General features: G+C 40.7%; 1 protein-coding gene across 1 annotated transcript in view; it reads right to left on the bottom strand.

Annotated features, from left to right (window-relative positions):
• DEPTOR (DEP domain containing MTOR interacting protein) overlaps positions 1-22,610 on the bottom strand; it is a 127,864-nt gene that overhangs the window by 49,105 nt on the left and 56,149 nt on the right. The window contains exon 4 of the mRNA XM_079796341.1: positions 11,363-11,541. Within this exon, the coding sequence (XP_079652467.1) occupies positions 11,363-11,541 (179 nt within the window). The remainder of the gene's footprint in view (positions 1-11,362; positions 11,542-22,610) is intronic.

Here is a 22,610-nt window from a genome sequence, read left to right as displayed (position 1 = left end):
GCTATCATAATTATTCCCATTTTACAGATGAGAAACTAGGGATTACACAAGGTAAACTTGCCCAAGGTCCCAAAGTCATTAACTGAAAGATTCAAGACAGAAATACTGACAAATTAACTCTGGAATCCCATCCCTTAATTGCCTCGCTAGACTGTCTCCCATCCAAAGATGTAATAATGCCAAATGTGGAGACAGATGAGCGTACAAACACAAGAAAACAGAGTCTGCTTTTCCCTCGTTTATTACTGTCTCCACCTTACAGAAGGCGATTTGGCTGGGCATGTTTTCTACAAAACTCTTCACCAAGGCGAAATGTTTATTACGGTGGAATTGCTTATTACAGGACATAGCGATAACACAGCAAACACCACTCTGGCCTCCGATGGCCCTGGTGGAACACCAGCTTCACTCTTTACTAAGTTACCTAACTGCCCTGAACTTCAATTTAACTCATTGTAAAACGAATGAAGGAACAAGGCAACAACATAGAGCCCATGAGAATTTCTGGTTCACAGAGACACTCAATTAAGGCTAGCCATATATGGGCTTCCAGTCAAGGGCCCAGAGTGTCCATGCCCAAAGGATGCCTTTCCAAAGTATATGTCTTTACAGACTATGTCAGGGAAGGTTCTGGAAGCAACTCTAGGTGGTCTGGGGGGGGGAAAGGAGGCATTCTACCCAAACTAGATAAATTCAGCAGGGCTAACAACTCAGAGAGAGACATCCAATGTGATGCTGGGGTTTTGGAGTAAAAGGTTACCCAGGAACCACTGGGTGTGAAAGCCCACCAAAGGCTCATTCCAGGATGTGTACTGTTCCCAGAAAGGTTATCACATTAACCTGTTGGTGCTTTTACTGCACAGTAATTTATCAGGAGTTCCTTAGGAAATGAAGCAACTAGACCCTCAAAGGAGAAAGAAACAGACATTCAGAAATATTATTTACTAGAGGCCTGGTGCACGAATTCGTGCATGGGTGGGGTCTCTCGGCCTGGCCAGTGATCAGGGATGATGGGGGGGTGGGGGGGATGACTTTCCAAGGGGAGGGGCCGTGGGAGGTTGGTTAATGGGGGGATTGGCCGGCTGGGGGAAGGAACCGCGGGAGGTTTGCCGGCCCCAAGAGGTTGGCTGTGGAAGCACACTGACCATCAGTGTGCATCATAGCAACCGGTCGACCGGTCGTTCAGTCGCTTAGGCTTTTATATATAGCATATATGTACTAACCTTCTTTTAAACCAAAAATGAAAATAGAAAATATAGGAAAAACCTCACTCCCCCCCTGCCTTTTTTTTTTTCAGTGAGCTTTCTATTTTTGGAATAATTTCAGATTTATAGAAAAGCTACAAAGATAGTATAGACAATTCCCATGGACCCTTCACCCAGCACCCCCTAATGCTAATAGAAACATGGTCAAAACTAAGACATTCACATTACTACACCTACCTATTTTAAATCTAGCTTAGAGGTACCAGGAACTCAGTGTGTGCAGGAAGAAAACTGTTCCTTAGAAGCTCATGTTTCATAGGGAAGGCCACTTAAGTTACTTAATAAAAGACATTTGTCCTTGTGGCCAACAAGGCAACTGCTTGTCCAGACCCACTTTCCCTTTCTTCCTCCGTTATAATGTGTTCAGAGCAGCAGAGTACTTGCCAAAGAGTATCTGATTCACTGACTGCCTTCCAGCAAGGGATGCCCATGAGACATAGTTCTGGCCCATGCCATGGAGGTGGGAATCCCTGGAGGACAACCCTTCCTAGATAAAAAGCAAAGTCTTGCTAAGTGATGCCCTTTACCTCTCTGTCATTCCATCTTCTTTCTGCCCTAAGCTCAGCCGGAAGGCACACTCAGAACTCCAAGTTCACAAAGAATAGCAGGACAGAGAGATGGATGGAGCCTGTGCCCACCTCACTGTCAGCCCAGGATTCCCCACAGTAGTCATTCCAGTCATTACTACGCTTTCTGTTATTTGTAGCAAAACACAATCCTGGTACTGTTCCAAACTCAGGTCTAGAGATAGGAAATCAAAGGCTTAAAAGACAATGGTCAACCTTCTATTCATTTGCAGCCCACACCTTGTTACAAAAATATGCTTGACTCAGAGGTCAAGAATGATTAGGCTGAAAGTACTGCGGGGAGAATATGCCTTCCAGCAAATCAGCTCTTTTTCCCCATGACAGAACTGGTTCTGGATGGTCACTGGGCCTCACTGTCCTACCTGTGGAAAAGAAATTACAGTAACTTCTTTTATCCAAATATGTAAAATGAATCAATAAATGGGGACCCATAGCTCTCTGGCAGACAGGGTCGCAATCATGCCAATGCACTATGAATAATATCCATCTGCTGCCAGCACAAATCCAAAGGATCCCACAGGGAAAACCAGGACTTTATTGCTCCTGAATTTGGGGCAATGTACTAAGTAACTCCTTCCTGGGCAAAAGAATAGCCAATGATGGCATTCAGCTATTTCTGACTTGTGAAAATATTTTAAAAACCAAAGGAAATATTTTAAAAATCAGAAGAGAAAGAAGACACGACTGAAATCACTGGGGAAGGGAGAACTGTCACCATTCCGACATGTGTGTAGCTAGCACCCAGCTTTATTGGAGTCTCCAACTGGCACCGGAAAATATGCTAACAAGGTGCTTCCTCCATAAACTTTCAGGAATCTTGGCCACAGGGGAGCAAAGATTTCAGAGATAAAAGACTGAGAAATGAAATACAGCAGGTCCTGGTGGGCACATCAGCTAAGAGAAACTGAGTTAAAGAGAGCAGAGAAGAATCTGGAGCCGGAAGTGGCTGGTGGGAGAATTGCGAGAGGAAGAACCAAGAGAGACAGCAGCGCAGCGAGGGTGAAATGGCTGCGAAAATAATCGTTGTAACTGCCCAAGGAGAGCCTGGGGCCAAGACAGGAATTCAGGACCAAACTTCCCAGCTTCCAAGTGGGAAGGGGCCAATGCAAGGGGCTCACTCAAGAATGACACAAGGTCAGAGCTAGGAAGAAACTCATGTGATAGGAAATAGAATGGAGATGTTTCATTTCTTAAAGGAGAGTTTCTTCACTTTTTGTCCCACTTTCCAGTCCGACCCTGAGTGCTATGGTCAAGCTCACACCCATAAATAACCAGAATTGACACCACCGCAGTGTTTCTCAACCAGGAGGAGAAAGGGAAAGGCATGTCAGAATCAGCAGTCTGAACTGTCCATTCCACCTGATATGTTCTAATGAACATGAGACCCTGGCCTCTATGTCCCACTAAAAATGACCACTGAAATCCCACTGAGTCCTTACATGACCACATAAGGCCAAACTGGGCACTTAAGACATGATTGCAGTCCAGCTGCCATGGTTCAGTGGTTAAGCATTGACCTATGGACCAGGAGGTCACAGTTCGGTTCCCAGACATGGCACATGCCTGGGTTGTGGGCTTGATCCCCGGTGTGGGGCATGCAGGAGACAGCCAATCAGTGATTGTCTCTCATCATTGATGCTTCTCTCTCTCTCTCTCTCCCTCTCCCTTCCTCTCTGAAATCAATAAAAATATATATTTTTAAAAAGAGACAATTCCATACCTTAGATACACTTGAACCGTATGGATTGTGGGCTTGTGTTTTAAGACTTCCCCATACTGTTGTAAAATCTTAGAGTGTGGGCAAACTGAGGATGATGTCCGACAGGGGACACTGAGCAACAAGCTGTCAGGTGTGAGGCTGGAGTGGGTAGGAGCCCAGGCTTCACAGACACACACGGTCTGTATCTATTAGATCGGTTTCTGTACATGTGCAAAGAGTTATAGGATGTCAAGTAAGAAGAGAAATATTGACACTGTTCACAAAAGACCTTTGTTCTCTGTGCATAACACTTCTTTCTCTTGGAAGATTACATCAGATAAGGCATCTCTCATTCCCTTCACACTTTCTATAAGGTAAAGCTTGGTGCAGCTACAGACCTGTTTTACATTAACCAAAATCAACACCATACTGTATGCCAACATGGGAGCCTTGACTAACAAGCAACCTTGTTCCCTTATGTTTACATTGCAACAGCTTTCTGGCTGTGTGCTTTTGCCTTGCTGCTTTGGATTCAGCTATAACAAAAAGTAAAACAGAGCCAAACCATATCCAAGGGCACAGTGGGGAAAGTCCCAGAAATTCTAAATTGAGAAAGTTTATATATATATATATATATATATATATATATATATATATTACATTAAGGTTGCTGACATAAGATTGTGCTTAAAACATCATTGAAGGTAGATTAAGAGAATATATTCTACCCAGTTTTAATTTTATTTTCTATTCAGAGTCTAACATGGGGGAGCTAAGAATGATTATGCTAGTTGCAAAAGCCTCAACATTGTCATCTAAAACAGGGGTAACAATACCAAGTGCACCAATTTGGGAGGAGGACTAAATAAACTAACAGCAGTTAAAAAAAAAAAAAGTCTGTCATCTGTCTGTTGTTTTAGTCTGCTAAGCACTCATTTCTCTGTTGTAACAGAATTTCCTCCATATATATATATACTAGAAGCCTGATGCATGAAGATTTGTACAAGAATGGGCCTTCCTTTCCCTGGCTGCTAGCACCGCCTTTCTGCTCCAGACCTGCCTTCCCATGCTACCTAGAGACCCGGAGCAGTTGGGGCAGTGCGGAATGCCTGCATCATCGCCATGGCAACAACACAAGCGTCCTGCCCCACCCCCAGCCGATCTGCGTCTGTGTATGCAAATTAATCCCCATCTTTGTTGGGTTAATTTGCATACTCATTCCTGATTGGCTGGTGGGCATTGTGAAGGTACGGTCAATTTGCATCTTTCTTTTATTAGTGTAGATATATATATGTATGTATGTAGAACAACACCCACCTGCCCAGGTTCAGCCAATCAGTGTCACTCTCTAGAGTTTAACCCAGGAAATAGCCACTGTAGAAGCAGAAAACAGCTAGAGCTCATTTATCTGGCTGTAGGTGGCTACAAATGATTTCCCCTTGGTCACTAGTTCCTGGCACCTAGATCTCCAAGGTCAGTCTTAGCAAAGAATTCTGCTAAGTCAATTTATGAGAATCCCGCACCATGGATATCTGAGCACTCTTGATCAGGTTCCTTACCGTCCATCTTTAATGTCTAAGTCCTTGATCTGCCTTTAGCAAGAATCCCCCTACCCTTGCTGCCTCCTATTAATAAAGTCCATCCACTGACCACCTCACCCTGCTATGCAGCTATGAATCCCCACCTGTTCCTGTATTCACCTCCCTTTCTGCAATACTCCTATTGCAACAGTCTTGAACAAAGCCTTCCTCACTGTTTTAAGAAGTGTCAGAATAATTTTTTTTCAAACTGGGCAAGCTGCAATTTTTACTTTAGCCTCAAACATCTGTGCTTTTTCGTTCCGTCCCTTTTTCCTTCCTCCCATTCCTCCTTCCCTCCTCTCTCTTTCTTTCTTTGGCCTGGCTATTCCAGGCTTAGGTTGAACTCTGTCAGTGATCTCCATTACTGGAAAGATGGGTAATTCCTGTCTGGATCCAGCATCTCGCTCTCTCCATAGCCCCCACATTTCTTCATGGCCACCACAGCCAATGTCTCAAGCAGCTGGGAGGACTAAAAAGATAATATGTGTAAAACCGCTTTGCATATTGCAAAATGTTACATAAATATGTTTTTTAAACAAAAGAAAAAGAAAGACGGCTTGATGAAGTGTTGAAATTGTTGAAGTGCTCTGACTAAATCTTTGAAAGAGGAAATTATACGCCTGGACACAGCAGCAGTAGCCCAATTATTCAGGGTCAGCTGCTGCAGCTGTGAGCAATTTCCCCACGTGACTATCTGGTTTCCATCTCCCCCCATTTAAGGATAAGATAGCTGCATAGCAGCTAACACAGTTGAAGGAGAGAGTTTATGTAAATACAGAAATATGTCCATCACATTTGCAACAGTTACACAAAATTCTCAAGGTACCTAGCGATGACTGCTTGCAGAAAGAATCTTGTATATTTTACAGGCTAACAGTTTTATAGGTGCAATATCTGCCAGACTGTGTGAGCTGATGCAATACAAGTTGAGATTTTTTTTTTCCTGGTTAGTACAGCTCATAATTAGCACCCAGTCTTCTTTAGTGATTTGCCTTGCTTTGAATCTTCAATCTACCATTTATAAACTCTTGTCTTCAGCAAGTTACTTAACCTCATCTTAAACATGAGAATTGTGATATCTAACTCACAGAGTTATTGAGTGGAATAAATGAGTAAATGAGTAAAGTGGTTAGAACAGTAGCCGGTGTATAAGAAGCTCTATAAATTTTAACTGTTATTCAGAGTTGATCAGATTACATGCAATGTTTGCCTTGGAGGGCCATAGAGGTAGACACGGTGCTAAAAGCCTTACCAACTACTATCATTAATCCTGACAGCTACTCTATGCAAGAAAGAGTTACCACAACTGCCCCAAATCAGAAGGGCCTGCTTGTGGAGCTGGCCCGACACTAGCATCTGAAAATGTGGCCTCCCTCAGACTCCCTAAGTTACGAACTGACGAGGCAACTTTGTCCACCTGGGGCATTGGGTTCTGTTGTACCAGCCTACCTAGCATGTTTGTACAAACACTGTGATTTACGGAGAACATGTGCTTTCCTTCTGAAAGTCTGGAATGCTGGCAGACATGTCCCTGCTGAAGGAAGGAGCAAGATTGGTGTGGCCCTGGGAAGGAGAACAGAGGAAGTCTGGGCCTGGATTCTCCAGACAACACCTGATATGTCTTTCTCCCTTGTGGATCCTTCTCTGTATCCTTTAACTGTCATAAATCTTAGCCATGAGTCCAACTACATGTTGAGTTCTTCCAGTACATGTGGGTGGCCATAGGCTCTCCAAAAACAAAAGAAAAAATTCCCAGAGGTATACAGTGTGACTCTAATTTCATAAATTTAATAACCTGAGGAATGGAACAGTTGAGATGTTGACATGGCCACTCAGTAGGTGAAAGAGCTGGGAACTAAATCCTGCCTGCCTCCCTCCAAAGATCATGTTCATTCCAGTGTGTCAGGCAGCCACACCTGATTATACACATTCTGGGCCAAAGAAAACTTTCTAAGGCACAATGACTGGTACCTACAGGTAGCTATGCAACCTTGGTTAAATATCTAGGAGGATTTTGAACTTCAGTTGTATTACTGTAAAATTATAATAATAATACCAATGTCATAGAATTGCTTTGGAGATTTAATATGATTATATATGTCATATATGTGAAGCATATACATATTAAATATATAATATATTAAAATCTATAAAGTATTTAGTCCAGTGCCTGGTACAATGTAAACCTCAATGAATGAAACAGCTAGATAAATATGAACATACATGGCCAACATACATATATTAGCATAAATATGTACATATATACATACACTTATATATATTGATACATACATGTGCATACCAGTTAATTAATCATCTAACTAGTTCTGCCTTAATTATAGAGCATCATTCACTATTTATAAATGAAGGTAGTTACAATTTAATAAGTGGGCCTGATTTTACGTCTGCCGGTTTCAATCTAGGGAACCACTCTTACTCAGAAATCTACTCAAAGTCTGAAGGATGACTTTCTTTAATGCTTAACCTGTGAAATTAATCATTAGCTGGACAATTCAGAGCTTTGCTTAAGTCACTACATGGCATTCGTCATTAGCTCTAACATAAAATAAGTGGCGGCCACAGTTGCCTAGCTTACAGTTAGAACTTGAGATCTAGCAAAGAACGACTGTTCTGAGAAACTGGAACTCCCGTAGAAACTCCGACTTCTATATGGAGAGAATATTCAATCCTCCAATCCCCCACGAAAGCAAACTTCTGTGGCTAAGATCTGCTACCACTAATGCCCAATTCTATCCTTTCCATTGAGATTTTAAGGCATTTATGTTTATAGAATTACACACTTATACTTAATTGAAGTATAATTACTCACTCTTTGGAAATTATTTGGAAACAATTCATGGCATCCTCTATCTTCTCTCTGAGGTCGAGATGTGCAGTACCAGTCAGTAAATTGTAGCAGAAAGGGTTGGTTTCCTCCTAGAATTTGGTGCCACCAAGTTTTCTTTCTGGAGCCAAAATGACAGAACTAACTCCAACCCAAACACACCATTTTTCACTGTGGAAAACCTCCGTCATCCCAACCAACTCTGAGTTCACATGTATCAGCAGTAATATTCATTTGGAAATTCCTACCCAATTGGCCTCATACAAATTATGTAAATTATTGGTGTCTTTTTTTCCTTATCTGTAAAATGGAGATGATAGAATATCTGCCCTATAGTTGTGCATGTAAAAACTTGTTAAGAGGATTGGCCTCATGTTAGGTGTTCTTAACACACACACACACACACACACACACACACACACAAATTTAACAACAACCACAAAAATAATATCTGCCTCAAAGAGTTTAACAGGTTTAAATAAGTTAACATGTGTAAAAATTATTAGAATAGTGCCTGACATAGTATTGAATGAGTGAATGAATGAAAAATATATAATACATCTTCTACTGTTCTCTAATCACTTCTATATTCATTTTATTATCCCCCCAAAGACTATAAACTGTTTAAGGCCAGGTACCACACTGGCACCATATTTTTCTATCTACCTTCCACCCGCAGTGAACTTAACCCAGCAGTTGACATATTAGGTCATAATAAACAGTTATGAGTTTGCCCAAGCAATATTGAATAGGAGTAAACCCTCCGAATACACCAAGTGCCTTTCTAACCAATGCCTCTAGATCAGTGGCTTTCAAAATACTTGACCCAAACACAGTTTTTATGCTGCTAATCAATACACACATGAACATGTCTATTTGCTTATAGAGTGTATATTTAACTGAAATTAAAGTTTTGCAAAACATTACTAACCTTACTACATGAAATAGGCTCTGATATTTTCTAGTTAAATCCAGTTAAATCCAGTTCAGGGTATCTCAAACTTCCATGGGCATTCAAATCACTTGGAGGTCATGCTAAAATACAGGTCGGATTCAGCAGAACTTGGGCAGGATCAGAGAGTCTGCATTTCTATCATGCTCCCAGTGACACTCTGGTCCATGGACCACACTTTGAGTAGTAAGAGTCTAGTCTAGTCTATTTAAAATAATTTTTATTGCTGGAATGGCTTTCTAAATTTATTTCATAGCCCAATAAAGAAAGAGTTGCAATCTGCTGTTTGTAAAACACAGCTCCAAGTAATTTCAAAAGTTTCTTTCATCTCTCTCTATAATTCCACTGTTATCTTCCTAGCCTTGGGAATAGACGTCTTAGGCCTAGACAGAAGAGGGGGCAGGGAGTTCAAAGGAAGAATGTCTCAAGTATTGCCTTTCATCTTGGCTTAGGCTGAAATGCCTATCTGATTCCCAACCCTTTTCTCACTGTTCTGAGCCCACACCTTGCCGTTATGTCAATAAATGTTTGAGCACTTATTAAAAACAGAACACTGAACCAAGTATTTTATATCTAATCCCACATACTCCTGCAACCACTCTATGCAGGGATTCCCATTTCACAGATGACAGGAGGTAAGTAGCTAATAACTGGTGGAGCTGAGGTTCCAGAGATTATGTTCTTGTGACAGCCAGCCTCCAAGATGGTTCCAGTGATCCTTGCCTCCTGGTGTTCACACTGACTAGAGCTGACCTGGTAAGCAATAGAGTACTGAGGAAGGGACAGTGTGTGACTTTCTAGGCTCAGTTAGAAAACACTATGGCTTCTGTCTTGCACTCTGTTGGACAACTCCCTCTAGAAGAAGCCAAGTTGCCATGCCATGAGAATTCTCAAGCAGCCTTATGAAGAAGTCTACACAGCAATGGACTGACACTTCCTGCCAACAACCAGCACCAACTTGTTAGGCACACAAGTGAGCCACTGTGGAAGCAGATCCTCCATCCAGCCTGTCAAGCTTTCAGGTAGCCCCACTGATATCTTTTTCTTATATATTTTTTTATTGTTGATAGTATTACAGATATCTCCCATTGTCCCCTCCTTTAACTCCCTCCTCTCAGCCCCTACTCCCCCTCTCCCCCGCCCCGAGGTCTTCACTACCCTATTGCCCATGTCCATGGGCTATGCATATAAGTATATAAGTTCTTTGGTTTATCTCTTCTTGTCCCCGCAACCCCACATCAAGGTATGTCAGTCTGTTCCATGCCTCCATGCTTTGGATCTTATTTTGTTGGTCAATTCATTTTGTTTGTTAGATTCCACAAATAAGTGAGATCATGTCATATTTGTCTTTCTCAGATTGGCTTATCTCACTTAGCATAATATTTTACAGGTTCATCCATGCTGTCTCAAAGGGTAAGAGATCCCTCTTTTTTATAGCTGCATAGTATTCCATAGTGTAAATGTCCCACAGCTCACTGACATCTTGACTACAACCTCATGAAGACCTCAAGAGAAATCTACCCAGCTAAGTCACTCCCAAATTCCTGACCCACAGAAACTGTGAGAAAATATTATTTCCTATTATTTTCTGCCATTAAGTTTTGGGATCATTTCCTATGCAGCAATAGATAACTAATATAGTTCTTAGCCATAAGTTATATTGCATCATTATGATTCAGCCCAAAAAGGAAAGTGAAAGTTTTATGAAGGTCATTTGGATTACTTCTTCACTGTGGCAGCTCATACCATGCATGGTTCAGCAAATTTTTTCTTTTTAAATTTAAAATGTATTTTTCAATTAAGTTTACATTCATGTTATTTTGCATTAACCTCAGGTATACAGCATAGTGGTTAGACAATCATATACTTTACAAAGTGTTCCCCCCTGATATTTCCAGTATCTACCTGGTATCATGCATAGTTATTGCAATATTATTAACTATATTCCCTAGGCTGTACTTTACAACCCATGACTATTTTGCAATTACCAATTTGTACTTCACATTTTCCACCCAGTTCCCCCAAGTCCCTTCTCCATTTCAGCAAATTTTCATTCTCCCCTTGCAACCAACATTGTGAGAAGCATTAATGCCCCTTCAGACCTGACCAGATTAGTTCCTGTAGTCAGAGGGAGTATGGGAGTAGTAATGTTAAATCATATCAAATATAACTTTTTAGAGATGCTGCAAGGATCTGCCTGGCCTCTTTAGCTTCTGCCCTCATTTGTAAAAACAATATATCCCAAAGAGTGGGAGTTCCTTTAGCCTGGGTCCCAAAACGGGATGGCATGGAACTTTACCTCTAGCTAAGCTGAGCCCAGGCAGAGGCACAGTTGACTTATAGACCTATGAGTGAGAAGTAAATGTTTATGGTGGTAATCCACAAGATTTCAGGTTTGCTTGTTACCACAGCAAAAACTGACCCATACACTCACCATGCTGTATGATGCCATACTCCATAAGCCGGTGGCAGAGTTGCTCTGCCTCTTTCCTTGTGGTGGCCTCACCTTCCTGAACCAGCCAATCCAGGAATTCAGATGCCATGAAGGTGCGCTCATACTTGACCCCCTCCTCTTCCCGGGGCTGCAGGAGTGTGTTTTCAGGGCTCATCAGCCTGGGAGGGGAAAAGGGACAAAAAATAAACCTATACAAAAGGAGAAGAGCTCATTTGAAATCCTACATCCTAGGCTTCTGTGTGGCATCACAGCAAAGTTGTCAGACAGACAGATATGGCGGTCATGTGCTGCCACAAATGTAATTTTTAAGAGAAGGATCTGCTTCAGATGTGAACAAGATGCTTTTTCTCCTAGTAATTAAAAAAAACAAAAAACCTGAAAATGCCATGGAAACTTTAGCATTAGCAGATTGCATTCGGTTTAGCCATCTTGAAGAGGAGTTACAATTTACTGACCAAGTCCCACCCTACCTTTCTACAAAGGCTAATATTTCTTTCCCAAAGGCATTAGCCCATTTCCCAAATTGCTGTTCTATATTGCTGTGGACTGAAGGTCTGTGTCTTTCCAAAATTCATATACTGAAACGGTAATGCCCAATGTGATGGTATTTAGAGATGGGGCCTTTGGGAGGTGATTATTTCATGAAGTCAGGGCCCCCATGATGAGATTACCACCCTTACAAGAAGAGCTACAAGAGCCTGGCCAGATAGCTCAGTTGGTTAGAGCACCATCTCAACACGCCATAGTTGTGGGTTCAATCCCTGGTCAGGGTACATTCAAGAATCAACCAGGGAATGCATAAATAAATGGAACAACAAATCAATGTTTCTCTCTCTCTCTCTCTCTCTCTCTCTCTCTCTCTCTCTCTCTCACACACACACACACACACACACACACACACACACACACACACTGGAAAGAAATAGCTATAAGGCTGCTTTCCCAGGGTTAGTAACAACTGAGTTGGTGTGAGCAATAAGATTTATATTTAATATAATAATAACCAGGCACTTCTTAGAAGATGGAAAGGACAACTGCTACATATACATCAATACAAGTGACAAAATCAATAAGACATTCTCTAGTCTCATGCTTCTTTCCAATACGACTTCACTGCTTCTCCCATCAAGAGACTGAGTCTACTTCCCCTTCCCTTGAACCTGGGCTGGCTTTGTGAACTGCACTGAACCTGCAGCCCTCACTTTCACCCCCTTGTAATGCCATGATGAGACCACCTTGTAAGAAAGCAAGTCCCACCTACTGGAGGTAAAGAGGTGACAGAGAGAACTGAGATGCTCAGGCAATAGCCAGCACCAATTCTCGGACATGTAAATGAGGCTATCCGGACCTTCCTGCCCAGCTGACTCTCCAACAACCATATGAATGAGCCCGCGATGAAACCTATAAGGGAAATAACACAGAACCCACAGAATCCAGAGAAATAATAAATCATTGTTGCCTTAAACTACTAAGTTTGGGGATGATTTGTTTTACAGGAAGAGATAACATTCATACCCATGGGCAATGGCAAAAAGATGTAAAAACCCAGAAAAAGAGACACATCACACCACTCAGAAAGTACTGAAAGAACAATGAACAAATACTGGAAGGTTCTGCACCAATCAGAAAGAATATATGCACCCCTATGTTCATAGCAGCACAATTTACAATAGCTAAGATTTGGAAAGAGCCTGAGTGCCCATCAGCAGATGAGTGGATGAAAAAGCTGTGGTACATTTACACAAAGGAAAACTATGCAGCTATAAAAAAAGAAAAACCTCTTACCATTTGCAACAGCATGGATGGACCTGGAGAGTATTATGCTAAGCAAATTAAGGCAGTTTGAGAAAGATAAGTATCACACGATCTCACTCAGATGTGGAATCTAATGAACAAAATAGATCCAGAGACACAGAAGCTTGAAACAGACTGTGGAATCTCAGAGGGGAGGCAGGGGTGAGGTGGGGAGAGATTAACCTGGGAATTTATATGCATATACTAGTATGTATAACCCATGGACACAGACATAAATGTGGTGAAGGCCTGGGAGGGGCAGGTGCATGGTTGAGGGGGTCAATGGGGAAAAACACACAAGGGGACATCTGTAATACTTTCAACAATAAAGATAAATTTTGAAGAAAATACTGGGAAGTTCTAGAAATAAACTGCATGGAATAAAGCCACATAGAGGTAGACCTGGAACCTACATTGGAAATGGAACTCTAGAATGGAGAACTGAAGAGCCCGTTTATATGCCCAAATAGGAATACCACCATTTCTTCACTTCTTTTGACCCTCAAATAAGGTATTTTGGAGGGAAAATAGACTAAAATTAGCCTCCTAAGATTTCCAGTTTCGTACATTATTTCCTCTAAGAAGCTGTCTCCACTTCCACAAATATGGACCACGTGCCCCTTCCAAGTCCCTTTTCAGAGCCCTAGGGGAATAGCCTACTCATAATTGTAAGCTTTTAGACAAAAAGGTTTACAGATGTTTCTAGCACAATCTAGAAAGTATTTCAAAAAGTATTTCCTGAATTAACGAATGAAACTCATTTCTATGCATTGCCCTGCTAGGCATCATTCTCTAAGAGAATAATTAAAAATGACCCCCTAGGATGACCCCGTGTGGAGGTGAGATGAATCAAGAGTCTCCACCTTAGCGATTTAAGATGCAGACACAGGCGCCTGGCCTTTATCTCTGTTTCTAACCACCCTTCCAGCTCAGCGATTTTCCTTTCAGGGTGTCAGGAGGACAAGTGGATGCAAGTTTACCGGTGTCACTTCTTATAATCAGAAACATGACCTGTCAGTCCTCTAGAGCTCCTGCTAAGTAGCTGGTGGCCCCCAGACAAGTGGTTGGTCAGCTGCTGCTGCCAAGAAAAGAGCCCAGTTGGCAGGCCTGCCTGGATTAGCTCAGCTTGCCACATTATTAAAACATGCACCACCACCCTTCGCTCTTCCTTATTTCATTTCCTCTTAAAATCAAGTCAGGTTCCTCTCTTTTAAGACAAAGCCTTTCATGGGATTTCATTTTAGTATTCATATGTAGTCACAGTGTTAAAGTAAGAATTTGATTTAGCACTTGACCAATTATGTTTTGCTACATAACAAGCTACCCCTAAACTTGGTGGCTTTAAACAACCACCATTTAATTATATCTCAAGATTCTGTGGGTTGCCTGGGGCTCAACTGGGCAGTTCCTCTATCAGTCTTGCTGGAGTATCTCATGCAATTGCAGGCAGAGGGTGGTCAGGACAGGGGTGTCTGGCCCTGTGTTGCTCCTAAGTCAACATAGCTTTTCTTTCCGGTGAGGCAGGCTGAACACTGAGGCAGAGCTGAAGAGGGAGGACACCGGTACTGCCAGGACATTTTTGTAGTTTTATTGTGGTGATAATCCACTTACCATGCAATTAACATTTCATATGTACAATTCAATGGTATTTGGTATATAAAGAGAGTTGGATATACCACATTTATATACAAATTTTTGTGTGGACGTAACATTTCATTTCTCTTGGATAGAAACCTAGAAGTAGAATTGCTAGGTCATATTGTAGCTCTATTTAGTCTTTGGAGAAACTACCAAACTATTTTCCAAAGTAGTTGTTCCATTTTACATTTCTCCAGTAAAGTATGAGTTCTAATTTCTCCACATCCTCACCAACATTTGTAATCATTTTTTTTTCTTTTTTTTATTACGGCCATACTAGTAGGTGTGGAATCTCAATGTGGTTTTGATTTGCATTTTCCTAATAATTAATGATGTTGAGCATGTTTTCATGTGCTTATTTGTCCATTTGTGGGAAAATGTCTATTCAGACCCTTTCCCCACTTTTAAATTAGATTACTTGCCTTTTTATTATTAAATCTTAAGTGGTCTTTGTATATTCAAGATGCAAGTCCTTTATCAGACATACGATTTGTGAACACTTTCCCCCATTTTGTGGGTTGTTTTTCACTTTCTTGGTGGTATTGCTTTAGTCCAAAAGTTTCTAATTTTGATATCATCTAATTTATCCATTTCTCTCTTTTGTCACATGTGTTTTTGGTGTCACCTTTTGGAAGCCATTCTTTAACTCAAGCCCATGAAGATTTACTACTAAGTTTTTATCTGATTATTTTATAGTTTTAGCTCTTGCATTTAGTTCTACGATCCATTTTGAGTTAATGTTTCTACAAGGCATGAGGTAAGAGTCCAACCTCATTCCTTTATATGCAGCCATCCTCTTGCCCCAGTACCATTTGTTGAAATGACCATTCATTCCCCATTGAATTATCTTGGCACTTTCATCAAATATCAGTCAACCATGCCAGGCCTTCTTAATGCCTAAGTTCAAAGGACACAGATGTCAACTGCCCTGAATTGTATTTGCTAAAGCCATCAGACACATAGCAGACTCAAGAGGAGGGGCCACATGCACCATCTCTTCATGAAAAGACCAATATGCACATATAGGAAAAGGTGGAAATGTTTGGGGCCATCTCTGGAGACTAGCTATTATACGGCTTTATTTTAATTTGTCAACTGAAAGGCAATTCCAGTATGCATAGCTCATTCACAGTTTTATGTTGTCTCTTCCTCATTTATTTAATATTTTTTACTTTACTTAAGTGTGGGATAGTTTTAAAGGCATGCAATCTAAAGGCAAACATAGCTTCAAATCCTAACTCTGCACACTTATTAGCTAGATGACTCTCTTCTCCAAGTGTAAGATGGAGATAATAGTGGTGCATCCTTGAGCAGTTGTGTAGTTTAAGTGTGATAGTGCAGGAAAGGCTTCAGTCATGGTCCTGGTACACCATAAACACTGAATACACTTCAGCCATGACAAACACCTTTCTTTGTGGCAAAATGAATTAAGATTGTGTGTGTATTTCCATAGACAAGAATAACAGTTCCATTTTAATTAGTCATCAGAAATATGTATAGTGCTCTTAAACTCTCAGATTTGATGAAACAAGTTCATCTTTAGTCAAAATTGTCCTGTGCTGGCCTATAATCATGACATAAAGCCACAGGCTTTTCAAGGTGTCAGACATGAACACTACTCACTTCATGCAAGTACTCACCAGATGTTGAGCGTGCATGTGAGCTGACTGCAACCTTTCCTGGATATACGTGACTCAGATTTCCCAGACTCTCTTTACCCCGGGGGAAGGCAGCATTACAATAGAAGGAACTGCTGCATTTAGGGGCCAGTACAGGAATAGAAAGAAGCTGATAGCGATCTCCTTGTACATTGAAAAAAAAATTCAAGAGAGCTGAAAAGGCCCTATATAACGTGGGAACATTTGTGAATGGTATACAAGGGCATAAGATAGAGAGGGAATCAAAATGACCCAGGGGCTATTATGTCAAAAACATGTTTTAGATTTTAGAGAAAATGCTTTTAGAAAAGTCATGTGTTAATGTAATGATATATTATTTGTAAAGCAAAGCACACAACTCTATATACATAATAACTATTAAAAATTAAAACATGCATTCATCCAAATAGTAAAAATGCTACTCACCCCTGGGAGTAAAGTATGAATAATTTTTCTCTTCTCTCTTAACAGAATTCTCTATTACTCAAATTATTCCCCAGAGAGAGTGTATGAAGTTTGTAACTGGGGGAAATGTTATCAATAAAAAAGTAATGTTAAGGTAAGGTCCTCACAAAATACTTACTTTAATTCCCCACATAATAAAGTAGCTTCCAAAGTACAGATTATGTATTTATATGTATGCTTCCAACATACACTTTGAATGTATAACATTGACTTATATGATTAGAAAGAAAGTATTAATTTGGGAGAAATGCTTACATGAGCATTGGTATTTCAGAGCACTACACTATTATCTATAGAACAGATGTAATATAGATTGACATAATTTTCATAGTAATCAGGTTTGAAACTAGTAAACAGAAGCTGTTTGGGTAACATTTATGAGTAAAAATAATACATACTGGAAAAAGTAAAGAAAAGGGAGGAAAACCAGCATTTTACACTCTTTGCCAACAAATATCCTTTACCTTCCCTCACTTGTCTCCATATTATACACTGAATGAAACAAACTCATTTTCATCCTCATTCCTTACTAAGGCTTTTCCCTCACATCCTCCCTCCTTCTTTTTCTTGGAAAAATCCAAACTATTCTTTAAAAAAAAAATGGGGGGGGGGGGTGTCATTGTACAGTGATACAGGTTGTTCACTGCACCAGGGAAACACAAGAGCCAAAATCCAGCCCCAGTTTCTCAAGGACTTGAGCGACTGCACCAGCTTGAAGGCAAGGTCAAAGGGAGCCTGGTTCTCATTTGCATAAAGGCATTAAATGAGAGAGTGGGGTTCTGTATTAAAAGGCTAGATCAATTACTAAGCCCAGTTTGAAAGTACTCCAACTAGCCACGACCTATGAACCAGGAGGTCATGGTTTGATTCCCCATCAGGGTATATTCCCCGGGTTGCAGGCTCAATCCCCAGTAGGGGGCGTGCAGGAGACAACCGATCAATGATTCTCTCTCATCATTGTTTATATCTCTCTCTCCCTCTCCCTTCCTTCCTGAAATCAATAAAAATATTTTTTTTAAAAAGAAAAAGAAAGTACTCCAACTAAAGAGCAATCATTACAGACCTGGCCTGTATGGCTCAATGGATAGTTGTCAGCCCCAGCATCAAATGGTTACAGGTTCGATTCCCAGTCAAGGGCACATACCTGGGTTGCTGTTCGATTCCTGGCCCCAACACATGAGATACACATCAATCTTTCTTTCTCTCTCTCTCTCCCACAACCTCTCTCCCCCTTCCACTCTCTAAAAATCAATGGAAAAAATATCCCTGGGTGAGGATTAACCAAAACAACCAAAAAAAGCAATCAATACAGATCTCTCTCTTTTTTGAACTTAAAGACAGTACCATGGTTTATATATCCTCTCCATTTTTAATGCACTATATTGACCCCTCCAGCTAAACTAGAAACTTCTGAAGGATAGACACCTCATCTTAAATGCTTTTTATTTCTCAGAAAACCCAGTTCAGGGAGGAGATATATATTCAGTGTTTAATAAATATTTATTCAGCAACTAACTGGAAACTAAGACTACTATAAGTGATAGTCCTGGAGAGTGCCAGAGGTCTTTGAAGGTAAAACCCTTCCTCTTTGCTTGCTATTTTAAATTTGCTAGAAGCCAGAACTTTTTAGTGCTGGTTTTATACCCTGAAGTGACTGAGATTCTGGAATCGAAGTTGTAATTTTCACATTCCCCATGGTTTTGAGTGTTGTCTTATTAAACATTTTCAGAACTTGAATCAGCTTCAGATAGAAGCTGAGTGCAGAGCCCAAGTCCACGGCTGTCCTAAAAGGCTGCATTCAGCTCTGGTTTCATAACCATCAAATTACACAAGAAGGGGAGACACCAAGCACTTTTATGATGAATTCAAATCCCTGTGAGCCTTTTCAAACATCTGTCAAGGGAAGCTGGGTTCTAAAACATATTATAAAAGCTCTTTTCAAGGAAATGGTTATTATTTATTTTGGATGCTTCCATAATTATTAGAAAATAGGAGGATTTGTTGCCAGGAACAAAGAAAGAAAGGGGGTTGAAGGAAAACTTTAAGAGGAGTAAGATGAAGTACTGAAGAAAAATTGAAGACAATACCACCTAGGGAAAATAGGAATATATTCATAGGAATATATTTTAAAAAGGTAAAGAAAAGTGATAAAAAAAAAACCAAAAAACACTGAACATAATGACAATAGGGACAGGTTAAAGGGCTGGAGACAGGAGAGCAGCTCTGTCCTGCATGTTTGTGGAAATGGTGTGAAAGAGGGAGGGAAACAGTCTCTGCTATTTTTTAAATCAAGGTTTCAAATTGTACAATCATAGGTCTACTTCTCTTAAAGCAGATTTAAAATCATGGCCTTGAGACGTTTATGATTTTTTTAAAAAATATGTTTTTATTGATTTCAGAGAGAGGAAAGGAGATAGAAACATCAGTGATGAGAATCATCGACCAGCTGCCTCCTGCACACCCCACACTGGGGATTGAGCCTGCAACCATGCATGTTCCCTGACCGGCAATCAAACTGTGACCTCCTGGTTCATGGGACGAAGCTCAACCACTGAGCCACACAGGCTGGGCTAGTCAATTGATTTTTGACAAGGGTGCCAATTAGAGTCACATGCAAAAGAATAAAGTTTGACCCTTACCCCACACCCTATACAAAAATAAATAAACAAGTAACTCCAAATATATTAAAGACCTAAAAGTAAGAGATAAAAGCATAACTCTTTTATAAGAAAACATAAGGGTAAATCTTTATTACCTTGGATTTGACAAAAGACTTAGATATGACAAGAAGAGCATAACCAACAAAAGAAAAAGTAAATAAATTAAACTACATCAAAATTTCAACTTTTACACTTCAAAGATACTAACAAGAAAGTGAAAAGACAACTCACAGAATGGGAGGAAATATTAGCAATTTCTATGTCTGATAATGGATTTGCATCCAGAATATATAAAGAACACTTAAAGCTCAATAATAAAAAGATAACTTAATGTAAGAATTAGCAAATGATCTCACAAGATCAAAGAAGATTTACAAATGGCCAATAAGCAATTAGAAAGATGCTAAGCATCATTTAGTCAGCAGGGTCCTGCAAATGAAAACCACAATGAGATACCACTTCACACCTGCTATCCAGTAGGGAAGCAAACATTAAAAACCTATGTGCAATGGGGGTGGATGAAAGTGGAAGAGGGGGTAAATGGTGATGGGAAAAATAAATAAAGTAAAAAATTAAAAACCTATGGCTAGTGATTGAGCATCAACCTATAAACCAGGAGTTCACAATTTGATTTCTGGTCAGGGCACATGCCCGGGTTGTGGGCTCAATCCCCAGTAGGGGGCATGCAGGAGGCAGCCAATCAATGATTCTCTCTCATTATTGATGTTTCTATCTGTCTCTCCCTCTCGCTTCCTCTCTGAAATCAATTTTATATATATATATATATATATATATGTATACACACACACACACACACACACACACACATATATATATATATATATATTTGTTTTTTTTGTCTTTGTATTATGTTTTTTTTTTATTGATTAAGGTATTACAAATGTGTCTTTATCCCCCCCATTGTCCCCTTGTTTGTTTTGTTTTGTTAATCCTTACCCAAGGATATTTTTCCATTGGTTTTTAGGGAGAGTGGAAGAGAGGGGGAAAGACAGAGAGAAACATCGATGTGAGAGAAACACATCGATTGGTTGCCTCCTGCACAAGCTCTGACCAGAGCCCAGGCCAGGGAGGAGTTTGCAATCAAGGTACGTGCCCTTGACCAGAATTGAACCCGGGACCCTTTGGTCTATAGGCTGATGCTCTATCCACTGAGCCAAACCGGTTAGGGCAATAAAAAATATTTTTTAAAAACCCATGTGCAAGGCAGACAAACACTAAAACAGAGCAAGAAGCATATGTAGAATGAAAGGGAAGCAAGGAATGAAATACCTAAATCTACCAGAGGGAGCTTAGAAGCTCCAAGTTAAGCGGAAATGGAAGTTGGCTTTGAGACAGTGAGAGGATACAGGCTCAAGGCACAGCCAGTACAAATGCATTGTGTAAAGAGAGATCAGGACAAGCAGCTCAGTGTTGAGTAGGGTCAGGATGGGGCAGGTGTGGGGGTGGGAGTGACCACAAAGTAGCTGGAGATAAGCTTGGGAGATAGGCAGCCATTCAGTCAGAAAGGCTTCAGATCCTACTGGTGACAGAGTAGATAAACTCTGAGCTCAGGCGTGTCAATGAGGATAACAAAGATGACACATAATGGTTCTTTGGTATGATGAAGGTCAGTCCCCATTTGGCTTTTAATTATGGCAACAGTGCTTTCAACTCAACAACTGAATCAGCAATTAATGAAGACCCCCACCCTGGGCTGGTTACTGGATATACATGAATAAGTCAAGGTTCCTACTCTGGAAGACCAGGAGGAAGCAAGGTACATAAAGTTCTTGAAAGCTTGAAACTACTCTTACACACTTTGATTTTGCCCACCTGCTGGAAACCAGTAGAAAGTTATCAGTTCCAAAGGACCACTGCTAACCTCCGTCTAGGGGAAATGGGATGAACAAACAACAAACTGGAGCCAGGGACCTTCACATAGATCAGCAATTTTCTTTTTCTTTTCTTTTTTTTAAAATATATTTTATTGATTTTTCACAGAGAGGAAGGGAGAGGGATAGAGAGCTAGAAACATCGATGAGAGAGAAACATCGATCAGCTGCCTCCTACACACCCCCCACTGGGGATGTGCCCGTAACCAAGGTACATGCCCCTGACCGGAATCGAACCTGGGACCCTTCAGTCCGCAGGCCGACACTCTAACCACTGAGCCAAACCGGCTTCGGCTAGATCAGCAATTTTCAACCTTTTTCATCTCATGGTGCACATAAACTAATTACTAAAATCTGCAGCAACCCCCAAAAAACGTATATTTTTATTCTAATCTGACAAAAACATCGGTATAATTTTGATTAATTCACACCAGGCGGCTATTGTTGTGTTGGCAGTTATCATTCTCTTGCTTGACAATCTAAGGGAAAAGAGGTCAGTGCGCCTGACTAAATAGTCAGGTATTGCATGCTTTAAAAATTCTTGCGGCACACAGGTTGAAAATCACTGACGTAGATGCTGACCACCTCTCAGTGGTCTCTTAGCACAGACCAGAGGGGAGGGAATGGTCAGCTAAAGGGAAATGTGACAGAAAGGACAGGCTCAGTCTTTCTGAATCTGTCTGCCCTGGTGCAAGAAGGAACTCTAAGGAGTGCAAAACAATACCCCAATGCCACGCAAGAGGAATCTGGGAGTGAGCTTGTTAATTACCATCTCTTCCTCTCTCGCCTATTAGCTCGAAGAGTCCCAGAGAGAGAGAGAGTGGCAATGGGAAGCAGTCCTGGGGTTGAATCTCTGCACTGTGATGTCCAAGCTGCTGTTGGGCTCTATAATCCTGAGTTTGTTCTTCTATGTAATGAGGATAATAATGCTTACCTCAACGGAATTGCAAACAGTAGAGCTAATCTGTATAAAGTAGGTAGCGTATTACCTGGCACAAAATAGCAGTGAACAAAAGATATGCACAGACACACAGACACACAGACACACACACACACACACACACACACACACACACACACACACACACTTCTGAGACTTGACCCTTGTCAACTTTTGTCA

This window comes from Cnephaeus nilssonii (assembly GCF_951640355.1).
Source record: "Cnephaeus nilssonii genome assembly, chromosome: 18".
Taxonomy (NCBI): Eukaryota; Metazoa; Chordata; class Mammalia; order Chiroptera; family Vespertilionidae; genus Cnephaeus; species Cnephaeus nilssonii.
This window is presented reverse-complemented; position numbering and strand designations above follow the sequence as displayed.